Raw genomic sequence first — 22,758 nt, forward strand, 5'->3', positions numbered from 1 at the left:
TGTAATACACAAGACTGGATGCAGATTGCAATATCCCCTGCTGCGAAAAGCTTCTGACAAGGAAGATTAAGAAAATAGAAGCAGAACGGAGTTTCGACCTCAGATTTGGATTTTTCACAACATTTTTCATATAAATCGACCTTTTAATTCATAACTTTTACTCAAATGCAACTGCTCCATTGTTTTTCAAGAAAAGGTGGATTCCTACGTATAAGGTTGTGAAAAATTAAAATCAGAGGATTCTCTGAGGTCAAAAATCGGAAAAAGTAACTTTAACACATTGACTGCCGCGTCAGCGATATTTCGCTGACGGTCATTTTTAGTCTTGGGCCCCGTCAGTGATATATCATTGACGGGTAGTGTTCTCTTTCAAGCCCTGTCAATAGATTTCTGTTGACGCTATATGGTTTTTAGCATTGCTACTGAATAGTGGGGCCTGTGAGGAATCATTTGGTATATTTTACGTGAACCTAAGAGTGAATATCGTTGACAAACCCGTCAGCGATATATCGTTGACAGTGTTGACACTTTTATCATGAGAAGCCCTGTCAGCGATATATCGTTGACACTTTTATCCTGAGAAGCCCCCGTCAGCGATATGTCGTTGACACTTTTATCCTGAGAAGCCCCGTCAGCAATATGTCGTTGACGCTTTTATCCTGAGGGCCCCGTCAACGATACATCGCTGACATCGCGGGCCTGAGGGTATACACCACCATTTCATGCTGGGCAGTCAATGTGTTAAAAGGTCGAACATTGATTTTTCATTTGCCGTTCTAATGGAAAAGTTCAAAGAGTTGTGACGTCAGTAAATAGGAAATGCGCAGAAAAGCTTGCGTACATACGCATTACACTAGTGTTGCCTGCAAGGGAGCTTTGTTTGGGACAGTTGATGTGACGTCATCGCGTACGGAAGCGTATGCATACGCATTACACTAGTGTTGCCTGCAAGGGAGCTTTGTTTGGGACAGTTGATGTGACGTCATCGCGTACGGAAGCGTATGTTATCAAATTAGAAACAAGACGATGATAAATGGTAGGAGATGTTAAATTATGAAGTTTTTAATTTAGTTCGATACACAAAGGATTTATTGCTGTTGAAAATCTCTTCAAATAGGGTATTAGATGCAATAGAATCTCGACTGAAATTATTAAGGTACTAGCTGAATTCCGTCGCTTCGCTCCGGAATCCCGCTAGTTCATCCCGAGGCATGGCCAAACTTGTGGAAAAGGCATATGATAGACCAGTTGCGCTTACTTGGATGAGGTTTCAAAGTCAAAGAACAGGAAAAATGAGGACCGACGGAATTTCCCTTTTTCTTCTACGACTTCTAGATCGATTTAAAAAATACCGGCAAATCTTGAACTCTGACGTCACGGCATACGCTCCCGTACGGGATGACATCACAATCACATCAACTGTCCCGAGCAAAGCTCCCTCGCAGGCAACACATTAATGTTTGTGCGAATGCATTTCTGCGCATTTTATGAACTCTGACGTCAAACGTTTTTGAACTCTTTCATTAGAACGGAAAATAAAAATTGGCTTCTAATGTGCCACTAATGTAACATTTAAATACATTTGATCCTTGGAATTTTGACTCAATCAACCTATGGAGGGTCTTGAACGAGCACTTTTCCGAGTAATTTCTAATATTTACTGAGCTACTAGTATCTAAGGTAAAAACATACCTGAGTTGCTACAGCTGCCTCCAATTCTTCCACACTACTGAACGTTATCTCAGCTTGTTTCGTCTCTTTCTTATTATTACTGGATTCCTTGCTTTGTTGACCTCCGTATTTGAGTTTCCACTCGTCGACCTGTGCTTGTTCTATCTTACGGAATAGAGGAGCTGGGGTGCCTATCTTGTGACCTGAAACAAGACATCATATTAGTAAAGTGATTCAGGAAAATCAGCAGCGACTTCAAGTCAAATTAATTAAACAGGTCTAGAGATCATGTGGTCTGGCTGGGGGACCTTAAACAGGAGTAGACTAGCTCAAGACTGGCTGGGGGACTTTAAACAGGGAGTAGACCAGCCCGAAATTTCCCTTGCTAAAGAAATATGGCATCCACTGGTAAAATTTATGTAGCCAAATCCAAATGTCAGCCCCAAAGCAATCACCCTAGGGCTGATTAAGAGACGGAAAACGCCGATTCCGTCTGAACACGGGAAAAGATGCAGAAGAGAAGAAGATGTACGATCTTTTTGTCTGCTTCATATTGTACAATCTACATAAATGATATACTTACCAGTAGGTAGGAACTGAACTAGGCTAGGTGAGGAGCTGAGGCTATACTACCATGTAAGCGCTAGGTCGTGGGTTCGATTCTCGCCCTGGGTGAACTTTATCCTAAACAGATAAGGTTCGTTCTCGGAACGGCTGGCTTTCTCCTATCCTGTCTTTTCTCTTCCAATATGGGACGATAAGATCTCTGTTGTTTAAGCTCCTTCTATCCAACTTTTTTTTTTCTTTTAACCCCTAAGTAAAACTATTATGTATTACCTGTGGCCATGATATGGTTGACCTTGGTATATTGATCCCCAGCAGCGACCAGAGTAGCAGGAAACATGATGGAATGAAATGGAACATTATCCTTAGCCATGAACTGATACAGTGTAATCTTAGACTGGGGCGCACTCTTCCACCAAGCCTCGTACTGACCACAGTAGCTCTGTGTGAGACTCATGTAGCCAATAGGAGCGTCAAACCATACGTAGAATACCTGAGGGGGAGAGACAAAAAAGTGAAGAGTTAAATGATAAAAAAAAACAACAAAACAAACAAACAATTTTACTTTTAATGGAAGGAACGGTAACTGCTAAGGTCTTATCGTCCCGAAAGTAAAGAGAGAAGAAAAACACGAGAGGAAAAAGCAAGCCGTTCCGAGAACGAACCTTTAATGTTCCGGTAAAAGAGCACCCCGGGCAGGAAATCGAACCCGCGACCTAGCGCTTACAAGACAGACGCACTACCCTCTATGCCAAGAGTTCCCAAACTTTTGAGTACTGCGTACCACTTGATACCTGAAGGTTCATTTGACGTACCACCAAAAATCAATTTTGTGTGGTTTGGGGTTTAAATAGACATTATTGTGCCGCAGGCGATTTTTTTTTTTTAATTGTAGTACGATGTCACAATTTTTTGTTTGTAGATTTTTTTTCTCTCCCAACTAGGGTTACCAGATTTGTTTTTCGTATTTACGAGATAAATCATAAAAATAAGGTTTTCAAACCTCTTCGAGTACCACTAGAAATGCTTCCGCGTACCACAGATTGGGAACCTCTGCTCTATGCTAACTAAACTACAAGAACAGGAGTGTTACTTACCTTATTTTCAAAGCCAGGTAGAGGTACAGGTATTCCCCACTTGAGGTCTCGTGTAATACATCGCGGCTTGAGTCCGTCCTTAAGCCAAGCTTTACATATAACACGAGCATTTGAAGACCATTGGTCTGAGGTTTCTGATACCCAACTCTGAAGTTTATCCTCGATCTATTGGGAAATGGAAGACCATTGGTCCGAGGTTTCTGATACCCAACTCTGAAGTTTATCCTCGATCTATTGGGAAATAATGTAATAGAAGAAGTGGAATTTCAATTGTGTTAAGCATATTTAAATGCTTGTCACAAACATCGTTCCCCGATTATTTCACCTAGATAAATTTCATGACATGACTTGGACTCGAACCACCAACCTCCAGATCTAAAGTCCAACGCGTTAACAACTGCACCACTGAGGTTGGTGCAATAGAAGAAGTGAGTAGAATATATAAATGTAGTTTCTTTGTGTTATTATGTCACAACTTTGGTGCTCACTGCAGCATTGTAGGATTTTCCCAATATCTCAATAATCCTAAATCACATGTTTACCTACCATGCTGGCACCGGTCGCTATGCGCATTTATTTCTATGTCATAGCTACTCATTTTCCTCACGAGGCTGAGTACCTACCATTCTATTTGTTGCCTTGTTTACCTACCACCGGTCGCTATGCGCATTTATATGTCATAGCTACTCATTTTCCTCACGAGGCTGAGTGGGCCCCGGGGGATTGGGGAACCACCGGCAGAAAAGCAGCAACCGCAGCCAAAACCAGAAACAGGACAAGTTTTCCAGATTTAAAAATTCCCGCTGGAGAAATTTTTGGTGTAAACAAATTACAGCGCTCTCAGCGGTTTCTGGAAGAAACTTCACGGAGGTAAACGAGTATGGATGGCCGAGAAAACCAAAATGATGCACTAGCGAGATTGGGCATCGTGTGAAAAAACTTTTTTGTGTTTTGATTTTTGCAAAGCGCCAAATTTTGAAAAAAGGTTCCTTTTTTATCATTTTCCGGAAAAGTGGAAAATGCTAATCAATTTTTTCCATATTTCCATTCCTTTTATTTTTTCAAGATAACTCTCTTCATCCTAAACTCCTAGTTTGGCCTTTGAAGTTATTAAAATTAGCGAGTTTTATTTACCGTCACCAGTTTCTCAAACCTTGATTTTCAGATTTCTACCTAGTACTTTTACATTTAATAAAATCATGTTAAAGTGTTAAGAAGAGGTAGGTACCTATGTGAATAGTTAAAGTCATAATCCATTCCAGCGGTTCTCAACCTTTTTCCGGTCGCGTACCCCTTGAGCCCTCAGCATCAATACCACCTGAGACACAGACTGGCACAGAATGGTGGTTGTTCAAATCCCACCCACATATAAAAAATTGACTAGATATTTTTGAGGTACCTATGATACTTTGTGACAGTAATTTGTAACCACAGAAAAACACACATTTTAAATTCCAAAATATTATCAGGTTCTTATTTAAAAGGCTTCAATATTGAAGATAACACACAAAAGAGCCATTACAAGAGTTACTGAAGAATAAGGGCATGGCAGAGAATGCCACAGGCATTAACCCCACCCCTGGACCTACCCAGTTTTAGACATTTCTGGACAAATTATGATCTGAGGATACCAGAAATAATAATAATAATTGAACTCTCTACCGATGTCACCTTGAAACAGTTAAAATCAACAATTTGGTAATACCTAATAATAAGATTTTACTAGGTACCTATTTTGAATTAATGAGATTTCTGGGTTTGAATTTTCCTAGCAAGCTCTTTAAAATCGGGTTCATAGGATGACAAGTATACTCTCAAGTCCGGTACAGTGTTAAGTTGGTTTCTATATATATTTTTTACATAGCTGTATGAAGAGAAGGCTCTTTCCACTAACACCAAACTTGTGAATTGTACCAATACCTGGAGAGCTTTCGCTGACAGTTCTACCAAAAGTTACAGCTAAACCAAACGTTAACCAAATTGTTGATTTGAACTTTTTTTAAGTTGACATCCCTCGCACCCTTGCCACAGGTCATTGACCTCATGCAGTTTACAGGATCCCAATTTCCCTTCTGTGATTCTCATAATAGGTCAGTAGGACTAGGTACTGTTACTGCATCATAGTTCATGCGTAAGTGAGATGAAATTTGTATGTATGTACCTAGGTAGGTAATTATTATTATTATTTTTTATTTTTTTTTTTTTGTGAAAACTTTTCTTTTAAATGGAAAGACTTGGGGTCACGCGGACGTATAACAATATCTATTTAGATTTTATGATCATGATCAGCATACAGCGGACACTTCCCATTGGTTTGTTTTGTTTGTTCAGGGGTTTACTTTGCTTTTTAGTTGGTAGGTTTTACCGTTCATTGGCCGACAAACTACGCTGCTACAATGAACCTCACCTGGCCGCAGTGGCATCTGAGGAAAGTACTCAATACGGACGACTGGTAGGAGAACACACTTGACCGCCACCACTCCTAGTTTCGACCGTGCAGAACAATCATTTTTCGCACAAGTTTTGTGCACGTCCATGTTGCACGAGCCCGTCACCTTCAGAAAGTAAACTGGGCTAGTCTGTGACGGTACGTACACGGCTCGGTATCTGAACAACACGACGGTGCGGGCATAACGTATCCTCTTCTATACGCGTTATGGTGCGGGTGAGCGGGTGCGGTGATGTGTGTCCCGATACGTTCAAATGCGTTGTTTTTCTTTCTCGCCGTAGCATGTCCAACACTCGGCCGTATGTTGGAGCGGGTTCGGTGCGGTTATGTCCCAACCTTTATGCGTTGACAATTTCTGCCAAATTTCATCCAAATCATATATCTACTATTCGTTCTAGAGCAACCTTCGTTACAAAGGAAGAAATGGTGTGATATCCACAAAAAGTTGTAAAAAGGCTCTGCTTTAACACATATAATTCACGATTTGATTGATTTGATTACTATCCGTTCGAGAGTTCTGTTAAGTAAAACATATGACAGGATATACCTATCCTTGCCCTGGTACATTCGACGGCATTACTACATTATACCATTATAAATACAGTGAGCTAAGATCTGAAGTAGCAACCACAAAGTGGTGGGAGAACCATCAACCATTTCGCCAGCACCTGAGAGCTCCTCACTGGAGGGCTCGTCAGACTGTGTTTGGCCGGCGCTCAGATTATTATTGACGGTAAGATCTATTTTTCTTTCTCCTTCTAATTCTCCCAGGGTCTCGGATCACCTTTGACTATTTTGAATACTATTCTATATTGTTCAAACGTCTCAATAGTAAATGAACAAGTAGCTCATCTTGAATTAATATTAACTTAATAAATATTTCTCGTTATATTAAATCACCCCATAATAAAACAAATAACTCTTCATTAATTTCCTCAATCGAAGTGTTTTCGTTTGTCCTCTCGCCACGGGCCAAATAACCCCGTGACACTGGGGGACTTTAACCAGGGAGAGAGTTTTTGAAGCAGCCAAAGATCCCGAAAATTTTTAATAAATTGGAATCGTTAATTAATTATTTTTTGGAAATTTCATTCGATATTTTCTCTCCTTTTCATACCCAAGGAGGGATGAAATTTGGAAACAGATCTCAACAAAAAGAAATTGATCTCTGGCTGAAAGAAAACAACTTGCAGTCTTTCAGACACCTGTATCAGTACAGAGGTAAGAGAAGATTCTTTTTATTATTTCTTTTATTTCATATGTTTTGTTACCTTCACGGTAAAGAATATTTCAGATTGTCATCAATCCTTGATATCAACCAGGAACTGGTTGATTCAATGTTGTAAAGCTGCTGGCTACAAAGTGTGATAGTATAAAAAAGGCTCTTTTGTAATTTTATTAAAAATAATTGTAATTTATTTATTTACAAAATAACTGTAATCTAAATTAGGTAAACATTGTATTTGCTTAGGTAATGGAAAATTTTAATTCACAATTTAAAATGTGAAATTATTTCTAAGAAAGGTTTCTTTTGCAAATACTCATACCTATGGAAGATAAATGAGAATCTTGAAATATTTGGAATTTGAACCCAACTATTTTTTCAAACTGTCATGTGCATGATGCATAGTTTTTCTTCAGACTTTTAGTGATCCATAATTGTAATTTGCAAAATAACAACTCAAGTATAATGGAAGATTATGAACTAGAGATAAACAAAATGCACTAGGTGACAAAGCAAAATAAGTAATTTTATTACTTGTTTTCCATGGCTTTAATTTTCCAAAGCCCCAGAGTGTAATGTAACCAAATATTTAAAACATCCCATCCCATCTGTATCCAACTGAACACAGGAACTATTTTAGAACCCTCAATTTCTGTCCAATTCACTGAAACCTCTGCCATTGGAATGTGTAAAACTTCTGCAATAAACAACAATTCAACATCAAATGCCCAACGCTGTACATGAATACTACTAAATAATTGCAGTGCAGATTTCCTTGTGAACAATTTGAACCCACACTGGGTATCTCGTATCGTACGTACGCCGGTAAACCATACAATGAAATGGAATCCTTTCATGAGTATATTTCTGAAGAAAGACCTCTGTACATTTGCTAAAGCTTCAAGATGTGCTCGGGATCCAACAATAACACCATTACATCCAGCTGCATTATTCTTATCTTCAATGTAGTCACCATCAGTTAGTTCTTTCAACTTATCCTCTAGTTTTTCTAAATCTGCAAATTTTGTAGCTCCATCAGCATCTGCAAAGAGTATGATAGATCCTCGGGCACATTTAGTTCCCAACGTTACTGCCCCTCCCTTGCCTCTGTTCTTCAATAGTTTCAAACCTCGTACAATATCTTCACCACACTTCTCTGTGTATTGATGCACAACTTGCATTGTCTTATCTGTACTTCCATCACTTACAACAATGATTTCATATTTGAATGTAGGAATCTTCTTCCTACGTTCATTGAGAAATTCTATGGTTTCATCCAGCATAGGTTTGAGTCTATCCTGTTCATTGTAAGCAGGAACGATCACACTCAAGTTTACACTTGGTTCATCATCAAGTGAAGGGAACTCCAGCTCTTGTCCTGTTTTTACATCAAGGAACACTCGCTCTCCTTTACTTAGGAAATCAATGTCTGGGAATGGATTCTTGGTTTTGAATGATCTATAAGCATAGCTCAATATACCACACACTAAGAACAATGCTATGTAGCAATGTATTTCAAATTCTGTCAGTATCGGCTCTGACTCACCACCCATTTCTAAAGGAAAAACACCAGACTGCGTTCTTCAGGAAAAACTTCTGTCAAAAAACACTTGGGTAGGGAGTTTGCTCTGTCTAGTGTTACCTGTTGTTTTGTTGAGAGATCATATCTCACTGTGGCATTTACCTCGTGATGTGTCACTTGTGATATTGAGAGTGCTCTTTCCAATGTATGTATGTATAGACACAGAATGAAGGAAAATTAGTTCAACAAATAAAGGAAAATCCACGGCTTATCAGTTTTCCACGTCCCGTTACAAATTTTTGAGCTTATCGACTGGTGTGAAGTTAGAAAAAAATAGTTTAGGAAAAGTAAACATTTCGCATGTGCGTGAAGCGGGTGTTACAAATTTTTGAGCTTATCGACTGGTGTGAAGTTAGAAAAAAATAGTTTAGGAAAAGTAAACATTTCGCATGTGCGTGAAGCGGGCACATTTCTTTTTTCTCTCAGGTAGTTCACACGATGCTCTTTTCTCTTTTTCATAAGTGGACCATAAACGACCAAATAATTTTCGGATAGGTTGGATTGGAAAGTTTTCTTGAATCAAGAATCAACCGAAGTGGAACGAACATGCTGGAACAATACAAAGCCAAACAAACTTTACCTATCTCCAAGTTCAATTTTTCTTTGCGAAATGCGAACCGAAAATTCGAAGCCTAAGGTACCTATACTTCCCGAAGTAATAACAAAAAAGTTCCGGGAACAAGAAAGAAGAGCGGGGAGGTTTTTTAGCGGGTTGAGCGGCCAGGAATGGTGCCATTTTTTCATAAGTGGACCATAAACGACCAAATAATTTTCGGATAGGTTGGTTTGGAAGGTTTTCTTGAATCAACCGAAGTGGAACGAACATGCTGGAACAATACAAAGCCAAACAAACCTTACCAATCTTCAAGTAAGTTCAAGTTCAATTTTTCTTTGGGAAATGCGAACCGAAAATTCGAAGCCTAAGGTAGGTACCTATACGTTAGCCTTGGTTCAAGTTTCAGGACCGAGCTTTTTACTTTTTTCTCTCGGTTTCCTTGGGTAAACGTACTCTTCTTGTTTTGTTAAGAAATAGAACGGTTGTCCAATCAATTTTTTGGTCTTGTGAAAACTTTTCTTTTAACTGGAAAGACTTGGGGTCACGCGGACGTATAACAACAATATCTATTTAGATTTTATGATCATGATCAGCATACAGCGGACACTTCCCATTAGTTTGTTTTGTTTGTTCAGGGGGGTTTACTTTGCTTTTTAGTTGGTAGGTTTTACCGTTCATTGGCCGACAAACTACGCTGCTACAATGAACCTCACCTATAGCCGGAGTGGCATCTGAGGAAAGTACTCAATACGGACGACTGGTCGCTGACGGGGGTAGTAGAACACACTTGACCGCCACCACTCCTAGTTTCGACCGTGCAGAACAGTCAATTTTCGCACAAGTTTTGTGCTCTCCATGTTGCACGAGCCCGTCACCTTCAAAAAGTAAACTGGACTAGTCTGTGACGGTACGTACACGGCTCGGTATCTGAACAACACGACGGTGCGGGCATAACGTATCCTCTTCTATACGCGTTATGGTGCGGATGCGGTGATGTGTGTCCCGATACGTTCAAATGCGTTGTTTTTCTTTCTCGCCGTAGCGCCGCCAACACTCGGCCGTATGTTGGTACGGGCTCGGTGCGGTTATGTCCTAACCTTTATGCGTTGACCATTTCTGCCAAATTTCATCCAAATCATATATCTACCATTCGTTCTAGAGCAACCTACGTTGTAAAGGAAGTAATGGTGTGATATCCACAAAAAGTTCTAAAAAGGCTCTGCTTTAACATATATAATTCACGATTTGATTGATTTGATTACTATCCGTTCGAGAGTTCTGGTAAAACATACAAACAAAAGGTAAACCCATTGAGTTAAAACTCAGACCTCACTCTGCTCGCTGAACAGTATTATGCAATCAATCATTTGTTTTATCTTTCGAAGTCTTCTCTCTATTGTTCCCTTCTGCCTTTTGTTACCTTTCCAGTTTCCAGTCTAAATCCTTGCCATGCTACGACTAGAAGTGCCTTTATCAAATGCTCCTCCTCCTACGAGAGTTACTTTATATATTTCGTAACAATTTTTTGTATTGAAGTTTTATTTCCGTACAATTCCGTTCCGTTAGAATTACTTTTTTGTAGTTAAAGTTACTTTTTTTCAAGTTGAAGTTACATTTTTTATGTGAAATTAAAGTTTCTTTTTTGCGTGATAGGTAACGCTGTAATTTGCTCCTGTTACGAGAGTTACTTTATATTTTTCGTAACATTTTTTTGTATTGAAGTTTTATTTCCGTACAATTCCGTTCCGTTAGAATTACTTTTTTGAAGTTAAAGTTACTTTTTTTCAAGTTGAAGTTACATTTTTTATGTGAAATTAAAGTTTCTTTTTTGCGTGATAGGTAACGCTGTAATTTGCATATAGGTGGTAAGCAAAAGTGCAAGGACAAATTATTGTAAAAAAAAACATCGATTTATGAAGGTTGAAAAATTGAACGTTAACATTTTCATAATTATAGCAAGTTATTAGTTATTATGTATGGTACCTACTATACATAGGTACTTGTATTTTAAATAATAATTAATCTACAGGGTTTTATAAGTTTTATTACATGGGTTAATTTTATCAAGATTAAAAACGGAATTACGACATTGTGTTTTATGTAGGTACCTACAGCACTTGTAATATCATCACGGGGGGTAGGTGATGCTCACGTGTAGGTACAATTTTTTACGAGGCTGAGTTCACGCCCATTCCAAGCACAAAGCCAAAACAGGAGACTTGATCCTTCTGAATTAGGGGAAAAAAATGCTGGATTAGTAAGCAGGCGGGTCTGGGTTCATTTCCGGTCGAATCATGGATTTTTATTATATATATATATTTTTTTTTTTTTATATATATACCTTGTTTAACGCCCTACAGGGAGGCACACAGGTGTGACTACTGGAACTTGGGCCGATGCACTGCCGCTGTCCATTTTGTACTTGCCATCGTGATTAAAAACTTTTTGATGTTCCTCAGCACTTGAAAGTACGTTGTATATTATCTATAGGTTATAGGTATCACATTGATATTATGGAATCCTAAAATAAACTTGGTTAATAAATAAAATAAGTAGGTAATTATGGAACACTAACCCTAGTTTTTGCATAATTCCAACCCGGTTTCTCTACTGAATGGATAAAGCCATTGTTTCGACGAGATAATATAAATATTATGGAAGAAGAAGAAGATTGGCATGGTGTTGAAAACAGCGATATTCAATCCATTGGAATTCATACGTCCCTCAGTAACTCCTCAGGTACCTACCTATGATAAGTTGCTTCGTGAACGTGAATACCAGTGTTAGTCATAACTTGGGGAAACGTGAAACTTGTGACACTTCGAGGAAATTCTTTGCCAGCCTAGTTAGCTTTGAAGGTAGCCTGCCTTGTAAGCGCTAGGTGTTCGATTCCCGCTCGGGGCAAATTTTATCTTAACCTTAATGAGGTTTGTCATTTGAACGCCTGGTTTTCTTCTATCTTGTCCTCCTCCTTCTTCTCTCTTGGATTTCGGGATGATAAGATCTTCGCTGTTAGTGTTATCTCTATCAAACCTCTCAAAAAAATAAATTAAATCTCCCCAATTGCGTCCTGGAAAAGTTTTATTGCCCTGCGAATATAAGGGGAAAGAACCTATACTAAACACTATTATGTAGGTAATGTAGGTACCTACAGCACTTGTAATATCATCACGGGGTGATGCTCACGTGTAGGTACAATTTTTTACGAGGCTGAGTTCAGTCCCAATCCAAGCACAAAGCCAAAACAGGAGACTTGATCCTTCTGAATTAGGGAAAAAAATGCTGGATTAGTAAGCAGGTGGGTCTGGGTTCATTTCCGGTCGAATCATGGAATTTTATTTTTATTTATTTATTTTTTTTATATACCTTGTTTAACGCCCTACAGGGAGGGCAATTACTAAACAAAGTTTCCTGCCTATCTAATTTTGACTTGTTAACCTCGTCGTCCAGTCCAGTTGTTACCTTCCACTCAAGAGTCCACTAATAAGTCCCGTCCGGAGCGGATTTTATCCCAATAGGTACACCACCTACCTCGGTGGTGTAGTGGTCAAGACGCTCGCCTGGTAAACAGGAGGGCGTGGGTTCAATCCCAGCCGAGGTATGGAATTTTATCCTCAATATAGAATTTGAGAATTTGACCACAATAATAGTAGTAGCCTACTGCTGGAGTAAAGGGACATTTCAGTCCTATGCGAGCAGTATAAATAAGCAGCACTGCCGTGCGCCTAGATCACCCCATAATAAAACAAATAACTATTCATTAATTTCCTCAATCGTAAAGGTGTTTTCATTTATCCTCTCGCCACGGGCCAAATAACCCCGTGACCCGTGACACATACAAACAAAAGGAAAACCCATTGAGTTAAAACTCAGACCTCACTCCGCTCGCTGAACAATATCATGCAATTAATCATTTGTTTTATCTTTCAAAGTCTTCTCTATTGTTCTCTTCTGCCTTTTGTTACCTTTCCAGTTTCCAGTCTAAATCCTTGCCATGCTACGACTAGAAGTGCCTTTATCAAATGCTCCTCCTCCTTGAGTGCGTCTCCTATTCCAAACAAAGATCCGCGAAAAAAAAAACTTGGACTCTGCCGGGAATCAAACCTTGGGACCTTCGGGTGCAAGTCTCGTGTAATACCCACTCGACCACGGAGATTTTACTTCTGTAACTTTATTTCTCTTTCTGCCTCTCTTTCTCTCTCCTTTTCCCTTCTTCTTGCTCTCTTCTTTCCTCTTTTCTCTCCCTCTTTTTATCACGCGCTCTCTCTTTCCATACCTTCTCTCTCCCTCCTTCCTTGTTCTCTCTATTCCCGCCAGTACAAAGCTAGAATATTTTATATTATTATTATAGTTTTCTCTATTGATTTTACCACGGGGCTGTTCCCCCTCCCTCTCCTTCTCTTCCCCTACCTCCCTTCCTCTTCCTCCTCCCTCCCTACTTATCTTCACGGGGGTTTTTCTAAATGGCTCCCTCCCTCTCCTTCTCTTCCCCTACCTCCCTTCCTCTTCCTCCTCCCTCCCTACTTATCTTCACGGGGGTTTTTCTAAATGGCTCCCAACTGTTTTCTTGGCGTTAGCCGAAAGTATTTTGTATACAGTTATACACGATATATATACGGCCATAAGTACATTATATCCTATACTTTACATGCTTTAAGCAGTTTAAGCTGTATACTATTGCTGTAAGTCCTACTCTATAGGCACACTGTGTATTCTATGCCTTATGTAATATGTATGTGGGCAGTTCATGCAGGCTTTTGTAGAGGTGCTTTTGGCACGCTAACAAAATACTTCATTTTGTATACAGTTATACACAATAAGTAATATAAGTATATCCTATACATTACATGCAATGAGCTGTATGAATAAACTGTATTCTACTGCTGTAAGTCCTACTCTATTATAACATGCTGTGTATTCTATGCCTTATGTAATATGTATGTGGGCAGTTCATGCAGGCTTTTGTAGAGGTGCTTTTGGCACGCTAACAAAATACTTTACCATGTGACCTATAGTTAGAAAAAGTACCTTCCTGAGTACGAGTAGGTACTTAGTATTTCCATTTTATTGACTTGCTGTAGGTATTTTTGACCTCATGTAAAGCTGATTGGAAAAGTTATTAAAGCGTCTATTTTCCGTCACAAAGTCATGATCCTAATAATATTTAATATTACATGATCATTGATCACTTTCGTAAACCGGGGAGAATAAAATTTCACGCTCAGGTTGGGATTCGAACCTACGCCTTTTCCATTTCCCGATCACCCCAACCGCTGTGTCACCGAGGTTTAAATAGAAATATACAGGTGTGACTACTGGAACTTGGGCCGACACACTGCCGCTGTCCATTTGTACTTGCCATCGTGATTGAAAAACTTTTTGATGTTCCTCAGCACTTGAAAGTACGTTGTATATTATCTACAGGTTATAGGTATCACATTGATATTATGGAATCCTAAAATAAACTTGGTTAATAAATAAAATAAGTAGGTAATTATGGAACACTAACCCTAGTTTTTGCCTAATTCCAACCCGGTTTCTCTACTGAATGGATAAAGCAATTGTTTTGACGAGATAATATAAATATTATGGAAGAAGAAGAAGATTGGCATGGTGTTGAGAACAGCGATATTCAATCCATTGGAATTCATACGTCCCTCAGTAACTCCTCAGGTACCTATTATGATAAGTTGCTTCGTGAACGTGAATACCATTGTTAGTCACAACTTGGGGAAACGTGAAACTTGTGACACTTTGAGGAAATTCTTTGCCAGCCTAGTTAGCTTGGAAGGTAGCCTGCCTTGTAAGCGCTAGGTGTTCGATTCCCGCTCGGGGCAAATTTTATCTTAACCTTAATGAGGTTTGTCATTTGAACGCCTGATGGTTTTCTTCTATCTTGTCTTCCTTCTTCTCTCTTGGATTTCGGGATGATAAGATCTCCACTGTTTGTGTTATCTCTATCAAACCTCTCAAAAAATAAATTAAATCTCCCCAATTGCGTCCTGGAAAAGTTTTATTGCCCTGCGAATATAAGGGGAAAGAACCTATACTAAACACTACTTAATATTATATGCTTAGCACTAACATAGGCACGCGTATTGGTTTGTGATTGCAGGAATATCTAGTCTAGTGAGTTGTGCCTCAGCCGATGATTTTCCTGAGCTGCCTCCTCATGATGAAGAAAGAATACAAAGAGCCGCCAAACTACTCCAGCAACGTCTTATATTACGACAGTGGCTCGTCAATGTACATCTGGAAGATTTCTATCATAGGTGAGCTGGGTCTAAACACCGGCTGTCGGTCGACAAGGTGAATCTATGTTGTTGAGGCAGTGTGAACGGTTCTGTTGATATCGATACGGCCGGTCGACTATGTGTGAACACACCTTTAGAGGTGTGAATGGCTGCAACATACCGACCCTCCAATACCCTCCATCCATTAACAAAACATTCACCCTCTAGGTGAAAAGCCGCAAAACATTCACCCAATTTTTCTCCGAGTAAATTGTTCAGTTGATTGAACCACTCACTACTAACTCACTATAAAAATATCAATCCTTGTTTCCTTCAGACTCCTACAGGATGACGTGATATCACTAGAAGACGTATACTGGGTGGATGATACTAAAGCTGTCAATGTACATCTGGAAGATTTCTATCATAGGTGAGCTGGGTCTAAACACCGGCCGTCGATCGACAAGGTGAATCTATGTTATCGGGGCAGTGTGAACGGTTCTGTTGACATCGATCGATGGCCGGTCGACTATGTGTGAACACACCTTTAGAGGTGTGAATGGCTGCAACATACCGACCCTCCATCCATTAACAAAACATACACCTAGACTAGAGCGTTTATTAAATTCCAAGCCCAATTTTTCTCCGAGTAAATTGTTCAGTTAATTGAACCACTCACTACTCACTAGTAAAAATATCAATCCTTGTTTCCTTCAGACTCCTACAGGATGACGTGATATCACTAGAAGACGTATACTGGGTGGATGATACTAAAGCTCATTTGATATTCGGACGCAAGTTCTCCAAATGGTCGGAAGCTCGGCTCTCTCTACCAGCGAGTAAGGACTCACTCGGTATTCTGAAGGAAGAGCTATGGAGTACTGTGGTCAAATCTTCAGACCATCAGGATGCATGGACCTTAGGTAAGACGCTCTCTCAATTGAATGGCTAAGAGGCAGAGTGGACCAAGTCCAAAAAAAGCGTTTTGAGATAAATGGAGTCAAAGTTTAGGTAGTTTAATAGGGATAGCCATTTTGTTTTTGCTCTCATTTCAATACAACACTAAGGGGAAGTTTGCCACCAATATGAAAAGTAGATCTTTTCGCACTCTTTCCAACGATATAAATAACTCAGAAAGTCAATTTTTGGACTTAGTCCGCTCTGCCTTTTACCCATTCAATTAACCTTTCAACTATAAACCGGCTTTTCAGCCCTACTCGTAAGTACCTGGGAACCAATCCTATCCTGAGCCATTTCCCCTCCTCTGAAGCTCATTTCCCCTCTTTTAATGTAAAATACTAGATGGCGTGGTAGCGCCTGTACTTAACCATAGGAAATCCAATTAGACCAGTGGTCAGTTTTTCGAAAGGGAAATACACCTGTACTTGTCTCATATTAGATATGAGAACCTATACGTAGAAGAGGTAATGAGGTATACTCATGGTTCCATTTCTCGTTTCTATGAAACACACCTGTACTTATCGCATATTTAAGGAACCTATAGGAAAAGTATTGAGGTATACTCATCGTTCCATTGTTCTTGTTCTTCTATTACAGGAGGTATGCTCGTGGTTCCATTTCTCGTTTCTATGAAACACACCTGTACTTATCGCATATTTAAGGAACCTATAGGAAAAGTATTGAGGTATACTCATCGTTCCATTGTTCTCGTTTCTATTACAGGAGGTATGCTCGTGGTGTCAGTAAGTGTAGCAGGGCTGGTCACGCTGGCTGCTATGACTCAGCCATCCCTGGCTCCTGAAGCCAAACACTCTCTCCTGCAATATGTGACTGGGAAATATCTGCAGCCTAGTAACTGTACAGTGGAGTTTGACACAGAGCCCCCCTACTATGTGGGAGATAGTCGAGTGATATCCATACGAGTAAGTAGAAATCACCATGTTTTAATCCACCCTGGTCACAAATTTGTAGGGAATAACTTTGTAGATTGTAGAAGCTTAACCCATCCTCTAGAGCTGTTCGCCCCCTACAGTCTTGCACCCTAAGCCTTCGGAAATGGGCTTTTGAGCTTTTCGTGTATGTAGTTTTGGTGTAGTAATGAATTTAGAAGTGTCCATATCTTTGAAATAAAGATACGTCATCTAATTTTAGGAAAGTCAGAAAAAGCGGACATTAAATTTAGGAGCCTCATTCCCAGTTAGAAATTTGCAGAAGATTGGCGCTTCATAATAATAGACTACTCAATTTTTCCCTAACTATGTATTTCTGACCTAAAAATAACTACTACTTTTTTTTCTTTCGAGATAATATGAAATCATTCTGCTCTTCGGGGTTGCTAGTTGTTTCCAGAGGAAACCCCCGGGAATCACAATCTTGGATTTTTCTGTTCCCAGTTCTTCCAGAGGAACAGCAACCCCTATTTCATCTGTGATGAAGATAACTTGGTTGTGTACATAACTCGAGAAGAAGAATTTCGCCAAGTAACTCCGGTCATCGAGTTAGGAGGCGAGAAGTCAACCGCGGCTAATCTAGCTCGAGTTAGCTTCAAGGTCAGATATGCGGGACGGTATAAGATCGAGATCACTGTTAATGGAACACAGATCAAGGGTAGTCCCTTCCATAAGACTTTTCTACCGGGTAAGCTATGTATTTTATTTTTATTACCTAAATTATTGTTTTAAGAGTTTTTTTTTTTTCTTCAAAGAGAGAACTGTAGAATCGGAGGTCCTATCGCTCCTAAATAGAAGAGAGATGAAGGAAACGATAGAAGAAAGCCAACCTTGCCAAGAACGAATCTTATCGGTTGAGAATAAATTTTCGCCCTGACAATAATCGAACTCGCAACTCGGCACATACAAGGCAGGCGCGCTACCTTTCAAGCTTGCTTTTGGAGTGTGAAGCTCAGAACGTTTCGTAAAATCGAACCCAGGACCTCCTGCATCCGCGGTACCATTAACATTTCCTATCTGTTTCTCAGGTCGTCCAGATCCCAAGAAGTCGACTATAGTGAAGTTCACCTCCATTATGCTAGCAGTGGAGAATGTGTTGAGTAAGCTAAGTCTGGAACCCAGGGATGAGTTTGGCAACACATGTATACACAGTCACAAGTATGATCCTAGTGCTGATTATGCCGTGTTCGTGACCCGGGTATGCCAAATAAATATAAGTTTTTTTAAGGAAAGAAAAACTCCATTATAAATAAACTTTTTTCTAAACCAACAGTCCAACAGTTTGAGTGAATTGTTTGAAAGAAGAAAAGAAAATCCCCTAGAAGATTCAATGGTACCCAAAAGCGTCCAATCGAACCCAAAAACATTAGCACATACAATACCAAACCCTGGCACATACTAGAAATAGTACATCAGGGTATGATGTAACTTTAATTATTCCTGAAATTTTATTTGCTATTCATTCAAGCACTAATGTATTATTCTTTGTTATTGTTTTTGTGAATATCAAAAATAAACCTAATACTTCTTTCACTTTTCATCATGAAATTATATTTCTTCCGAGGGCCGTATCCAGGTTTTTATTGAGTGTAAGGGGGTGCTCCAAATTTTTGGAGTCCATCCAATAGTAGAGGAGGAAAAATGAAGCCCCCCTCCCCCTAAAAACGGCCTTGTTTCTTCTCATATCTACTCCATCCTACCCCCTCCCCCTGCTTCATTGCTTCCCGTATTACTTTCAGAGCGGAGGAAGTGAAGGTGACGGTAGCGAGGAGCTCTCACAAAACTTCCTCTACAATGAGAAACAGAAGCAGGTGATGGTCACAAATTTGAAGGGAAAAAGTTATTGTAGATTGTAGAAGCTTAACCCATCCTCTAGAGCTGTTCGCCCCTACAGTCTTGCACCTAAGCTTCGGAATGGGCTTTTGAGCTTTTCGTGTATGTAGTTGGTGTAGTAATGAATGTAAAGTGTCATATCTTTGAAATAAAGATACGTCATCTATATTTTAGGAAGTCAGAAAAAGCGACATTAATATTTAGGAGCCTCATTTCCAGTTAGAAATTTGCAGAAGATTGGCGCTTCATAAATAGACTACTCAATTTTTCCTACTATGTATTTCTGACCTAAAATAGCTACTTTTTTTCTTTCGAGATAATATGAAATCTTCTGCTCTTCGGGGTTGCTAGTTGTTTCCAGGAACCCCCGGGAATCACAATCTTGATTTTCTGTTCCCAGTTCTTCCAGAGGAACAGCAACCCCTATTTCATCTGTGATGAAGATAACTTGGTTGTGTACATAACTCGAGAAGAAGAATTTCGCCAAGTAACTCCGGTCATCGAGTTAGGAGGCGAGAAGTCAACCGCGGCTAATCTAGCTCGAGTTAGCTTCAAGGTCAGATATGCGGGACGGTATAAGATCGAGATCACTGTTAATGGAACACAGATCAAGGGTAGTCCCTTCCATAAGACTTTTCTACCGGGTAAGCTATGTATTTTATTTTTATTACCTAAATTATTGTTTTAAGAGTTTTTTTTTTTTCTTCAAAGAGAGAACTGTAGAATCGGAGGTCCTATCGCTCCTAAATAGAAGAGAGATGAAGGAAACGATAGAAGAAAGCCAACCTTGCCAAGAACGAATCTTATCGGTTGAGAATAAATTTTCGCCCTGACAATACTGGTCACAAATTTGTAAGGAAAAAGTTATTGTAGAAGCTTAACCCATCCTCTACAGATGTTCGCCCCTACAGTCTTACACCTAAGCTTTGGAATGGGCTTTTTGTGTACATATGTAGTTGGTGTAGTAATGAATGTAAAGTGTCATATCTTTGAAATAAAGGTACGTCATCTGTATTTTAGGAAGTCAGAAAAAGCGACATTAATATTTAGGAGCCTCATTTCCCGTTAGAAATTTGCAAAAGATTGGCGCTTCATAAATAGACTACTCAATTTTTCCTACTATGAATTTCTGACCAAAAATGGTTTCTTTTTTTCTTTCGAGATAATATGAAATCTTCAACTCTTCGGGGTTGCTAGTTGTTTCCAGGAACCCCCGGGAATCACAATCTTGATTTCTGTTCCCAGTTCTTCCAGAGGAACAGCAACCCGTATTTCATCTGTGATGAAGATAACTTGGTTGTGTACATAACTCGAGAAGAAGAATTTCGCCAAGTAACTCCAGTCATCGAGTTAGGAGGCGAGAAGTCAACCGCGGCTAATCTAGCTCGAGTTAGCTTCAAGGTCAGGTATGCGGGGCGGTATAAGATCGAGATCACTGTTAATGGAACACAGATCAAGGGTAGTCCCTTCCATAAGACTTTTCTACCGGGTAAGCTATGTATTTTATTTTTATTACCTAAATTATTGTTTTAAGAGTTTTTTTTTTTTCTTCTTCTTCTTCTTCTTCTTCTTTTTTTCTTGTAGAATCGGAGGTCCTATCGCTCCTAAATGGAAGAGAGATGAAGGAAACGATAGAAGAAAGCCAACCTTGCCAAGAACGAATCTTATCGGTTGAGAATAAATTTTCGCCCTGACAATATCTAGCAGTATGATCGCCTGCCTATGTTTTACATTAGTTATAAAAATGCTTGACACATAGCTTTTTTTCGATAGGGATGTAGGTTTTCCAACTTTTTAAATTTTCTATTATTTTATAACTACATGCTGGGGGCCCGGTCGTTCTCTGGACCGGATTGGTCTGTCCTGTGCCCTAAATCACCAAAGTATGGAAAAGTATCTTACAAGTGTAATAGCCAATGGAAAAGTAGAATTTTGAATTTGGACGAATCATATCAAAATATGGAATTGTACCTACATACTTTGGTGATTTAGGGCACTGGGCGGGACTGGTTTGGCCTGATATTATTTGGGTCGGACTGGTTTGGTCTGGAGTGGACTGGTTCGTGTGGGGACGGTTTGGCTCACGGCAGGTAGGTATAAACACAGTTAGTTGTATTTTTACTTTTTACTTTCCATTTCTATTTTTCTCATTTATTGTATGTTTTGTGTTTATTGTAATTTTTATGTAATAAATAATGAAACGCTAAGTTTCGTCAATTTTCGTAAAAAAAAAAATAATAATAATAATAAATAAATTTCAACATCTGATTTTTTAATCTCCAATTTTTTTATCCCTACTACCTTTTGGTAATGAAGACTTTTTGTCTTCCTTTTTTTCATCCACATCACCGAAAAAAACCTATAGGAAAGGAAAATGGGACTCGGGCCTTCGTAGGGACTGTAGGGGGAGGGCCTCTAGGGATTCAAGAAGCAAACTTCTTGTTTTGCCCGAGCTAATTATTTGCCAAATTGGTTCCTAAGGTTCGAAATGTTTCACTTGTGTTTCAGTCATACAAAGAGATGAAACACTTCTCTGTATCGGATTGGTTCCTAAGGTTTGACATCAGGTTTGAAGGAGAACCTGGTATTGATCATGGAGGATTAGCTAGAGAATGGTTCCGACTTATATGTGTTCATCTGTTTGATCCCAAGTATCTACTCTTCAAAGGCCTTTCAGACAGCTCGCAGGTTAGTACAATTAAATCTTTGATTTTTTTTTTTTTATTTATTTATTTTTTTTTACGAAGCTGTAACTGGGTCTTATCATCCCGATAACGAAGAGAGAAAAAATAGAAAGCCAGCCGTTACGAAAACGAATATGATCTTACAAAAGGACCTTACTTTGACCCTTTTTGTAAGAGGTTTGATAGAGAGAACTGTAACAACGGAGATCTTATCGTTCCGAAAGTGAAGAAAGAAAAAAAGATAGGATAGGAGAAAGCCAGCTGTTCCGAGAATGAACAGTATCTGTTTAGGATAAAGTTCGCCCCGGGCGGGAATCGAACCCGTGACCTAGCTAGGCTGGCTATGGCTGGACTGCTGGTTTTGACGCCAAGGAATTCAACCAAAGGAATTTTCTTAGAAGCTTTTCTTTTCTTAGAAGCTATTTTGAGCTTAGGAAAATAATTAAATACTAATTACGATACGTACTTTTTATACTCCCCCTCCGCCCCGCCCCCTAGGCGCTTGTGCATCCCAATCCAAAGCGACCCGCACATCTGAAGCTGAAATATTTCGAGTTTGCTGGTCGTATTGTGGGCAAATGTCTCTATGAGAGTGCTTTAGGCTACAACTTTGCTCAATATGTAAACGCTAGGTTTACCCGCTCCTTCCTAGCCCAGCTGACTGGACTAAGAGTCAACTATATGGTAAGTACAGGCTATCACTAGAATTATTTATCATAATCTGTGACACCAGAATACACTTTTTTTACATTTATGTACCAAAATGCGTGTAAAATGAAAAGTTTTCATGATTAATTTATGGACTGTTTTAAAATGGAAGCCGACATTGTCATTAAGAAACACAACATTACATTTTCTAATAAATAAAATTGTCTCCTCATATACAGGGTGTCCCAGAATTTATGCTTTAATTGATTTTCTCGGAGCCTGTTCGAAATTTCGAAAAACAAAAAA

The 22,758-nt window shown here is 39.3% G+C and overlaps 2 protein-coding genes across 2 annotated transcripts in view; one reads left to right on the forward strand and one right to left on the reverse strand.

The window, feature by feature from the left end:
• Positions 1–22,758, forward strand: part of LOC103510635 (apoptosis-resistant E3 ubiquitin protein ligase 1) — a 34,727-nt gene that overhangs the window by 3,282 nt on the left and 8,687 nt on the right. Inside the window, exons 4-13 of the mRNA XM_026824632.1 lie at positions 15,260–15,416; positions 16,095–16,300; positions 17,061–17,260; positions 17,732–17,975; positions 18,316–18,485; positions 19,027–19,098; positions 19,521–19,764; positions 20,328–20,521; positions 21,602–21,808; positions 22,303–22,488. Coding sequence (XP_026680433.1) covers positions 15,260–15,416; positions 16,095–16,300; positions 17,061–17,260; positions 17,732–17,975; positions 18,316–18,485; positions 19,027–19,098; positions 19,521–19,764; positions 20,328–20,521; positions 21,602–21,808; positions 22,303–22,488 — 1,880 coding nt within the window. The remainder of the gene's footprint in view (positions 1–15,259; positions 15,417–16,094; positions 16,301–17,060; positions 17,261–17,731; positions 17,976–18,315; positions 18,486–19,026; positions 19,099–19,520; positions 19,765–20,327; positions 20,522–21,601; positions 21,809–22,302; positions 22,489–22,758) is intronic.
• LOC103510627 (dolichyl-phosphate beta-glucosyltransferase) lies at positions 7,172–8,823 on the reverse strand. Its single transcript, XM_008475306.3, has one exon. It carries the CDS (start codon positions 8,557–8,559, stop codon positions 7,537–7,539), a length of 1,023 nt encoding a protein of 340 aa, XP_008473528.1. The 5' UTR covers positions 8,560–8,823; the 3' UTR covers positions 7,172–7,536.

Source organism: Diaphorina citri, unplaced genomic scaffold (assembly GCF_000475195.1).
Source record: "Diaphorina citri unplaced genomic scaffold, Diaci psyllid genome assembly version 1.1 scaffold625, whole genome shotgun sequence".
NCBI lineage: Eukaryota > Metazoa > Arthropoda > Insecta > Hemiptera > Psyllidae > Diaphorina > Diaphorina citri.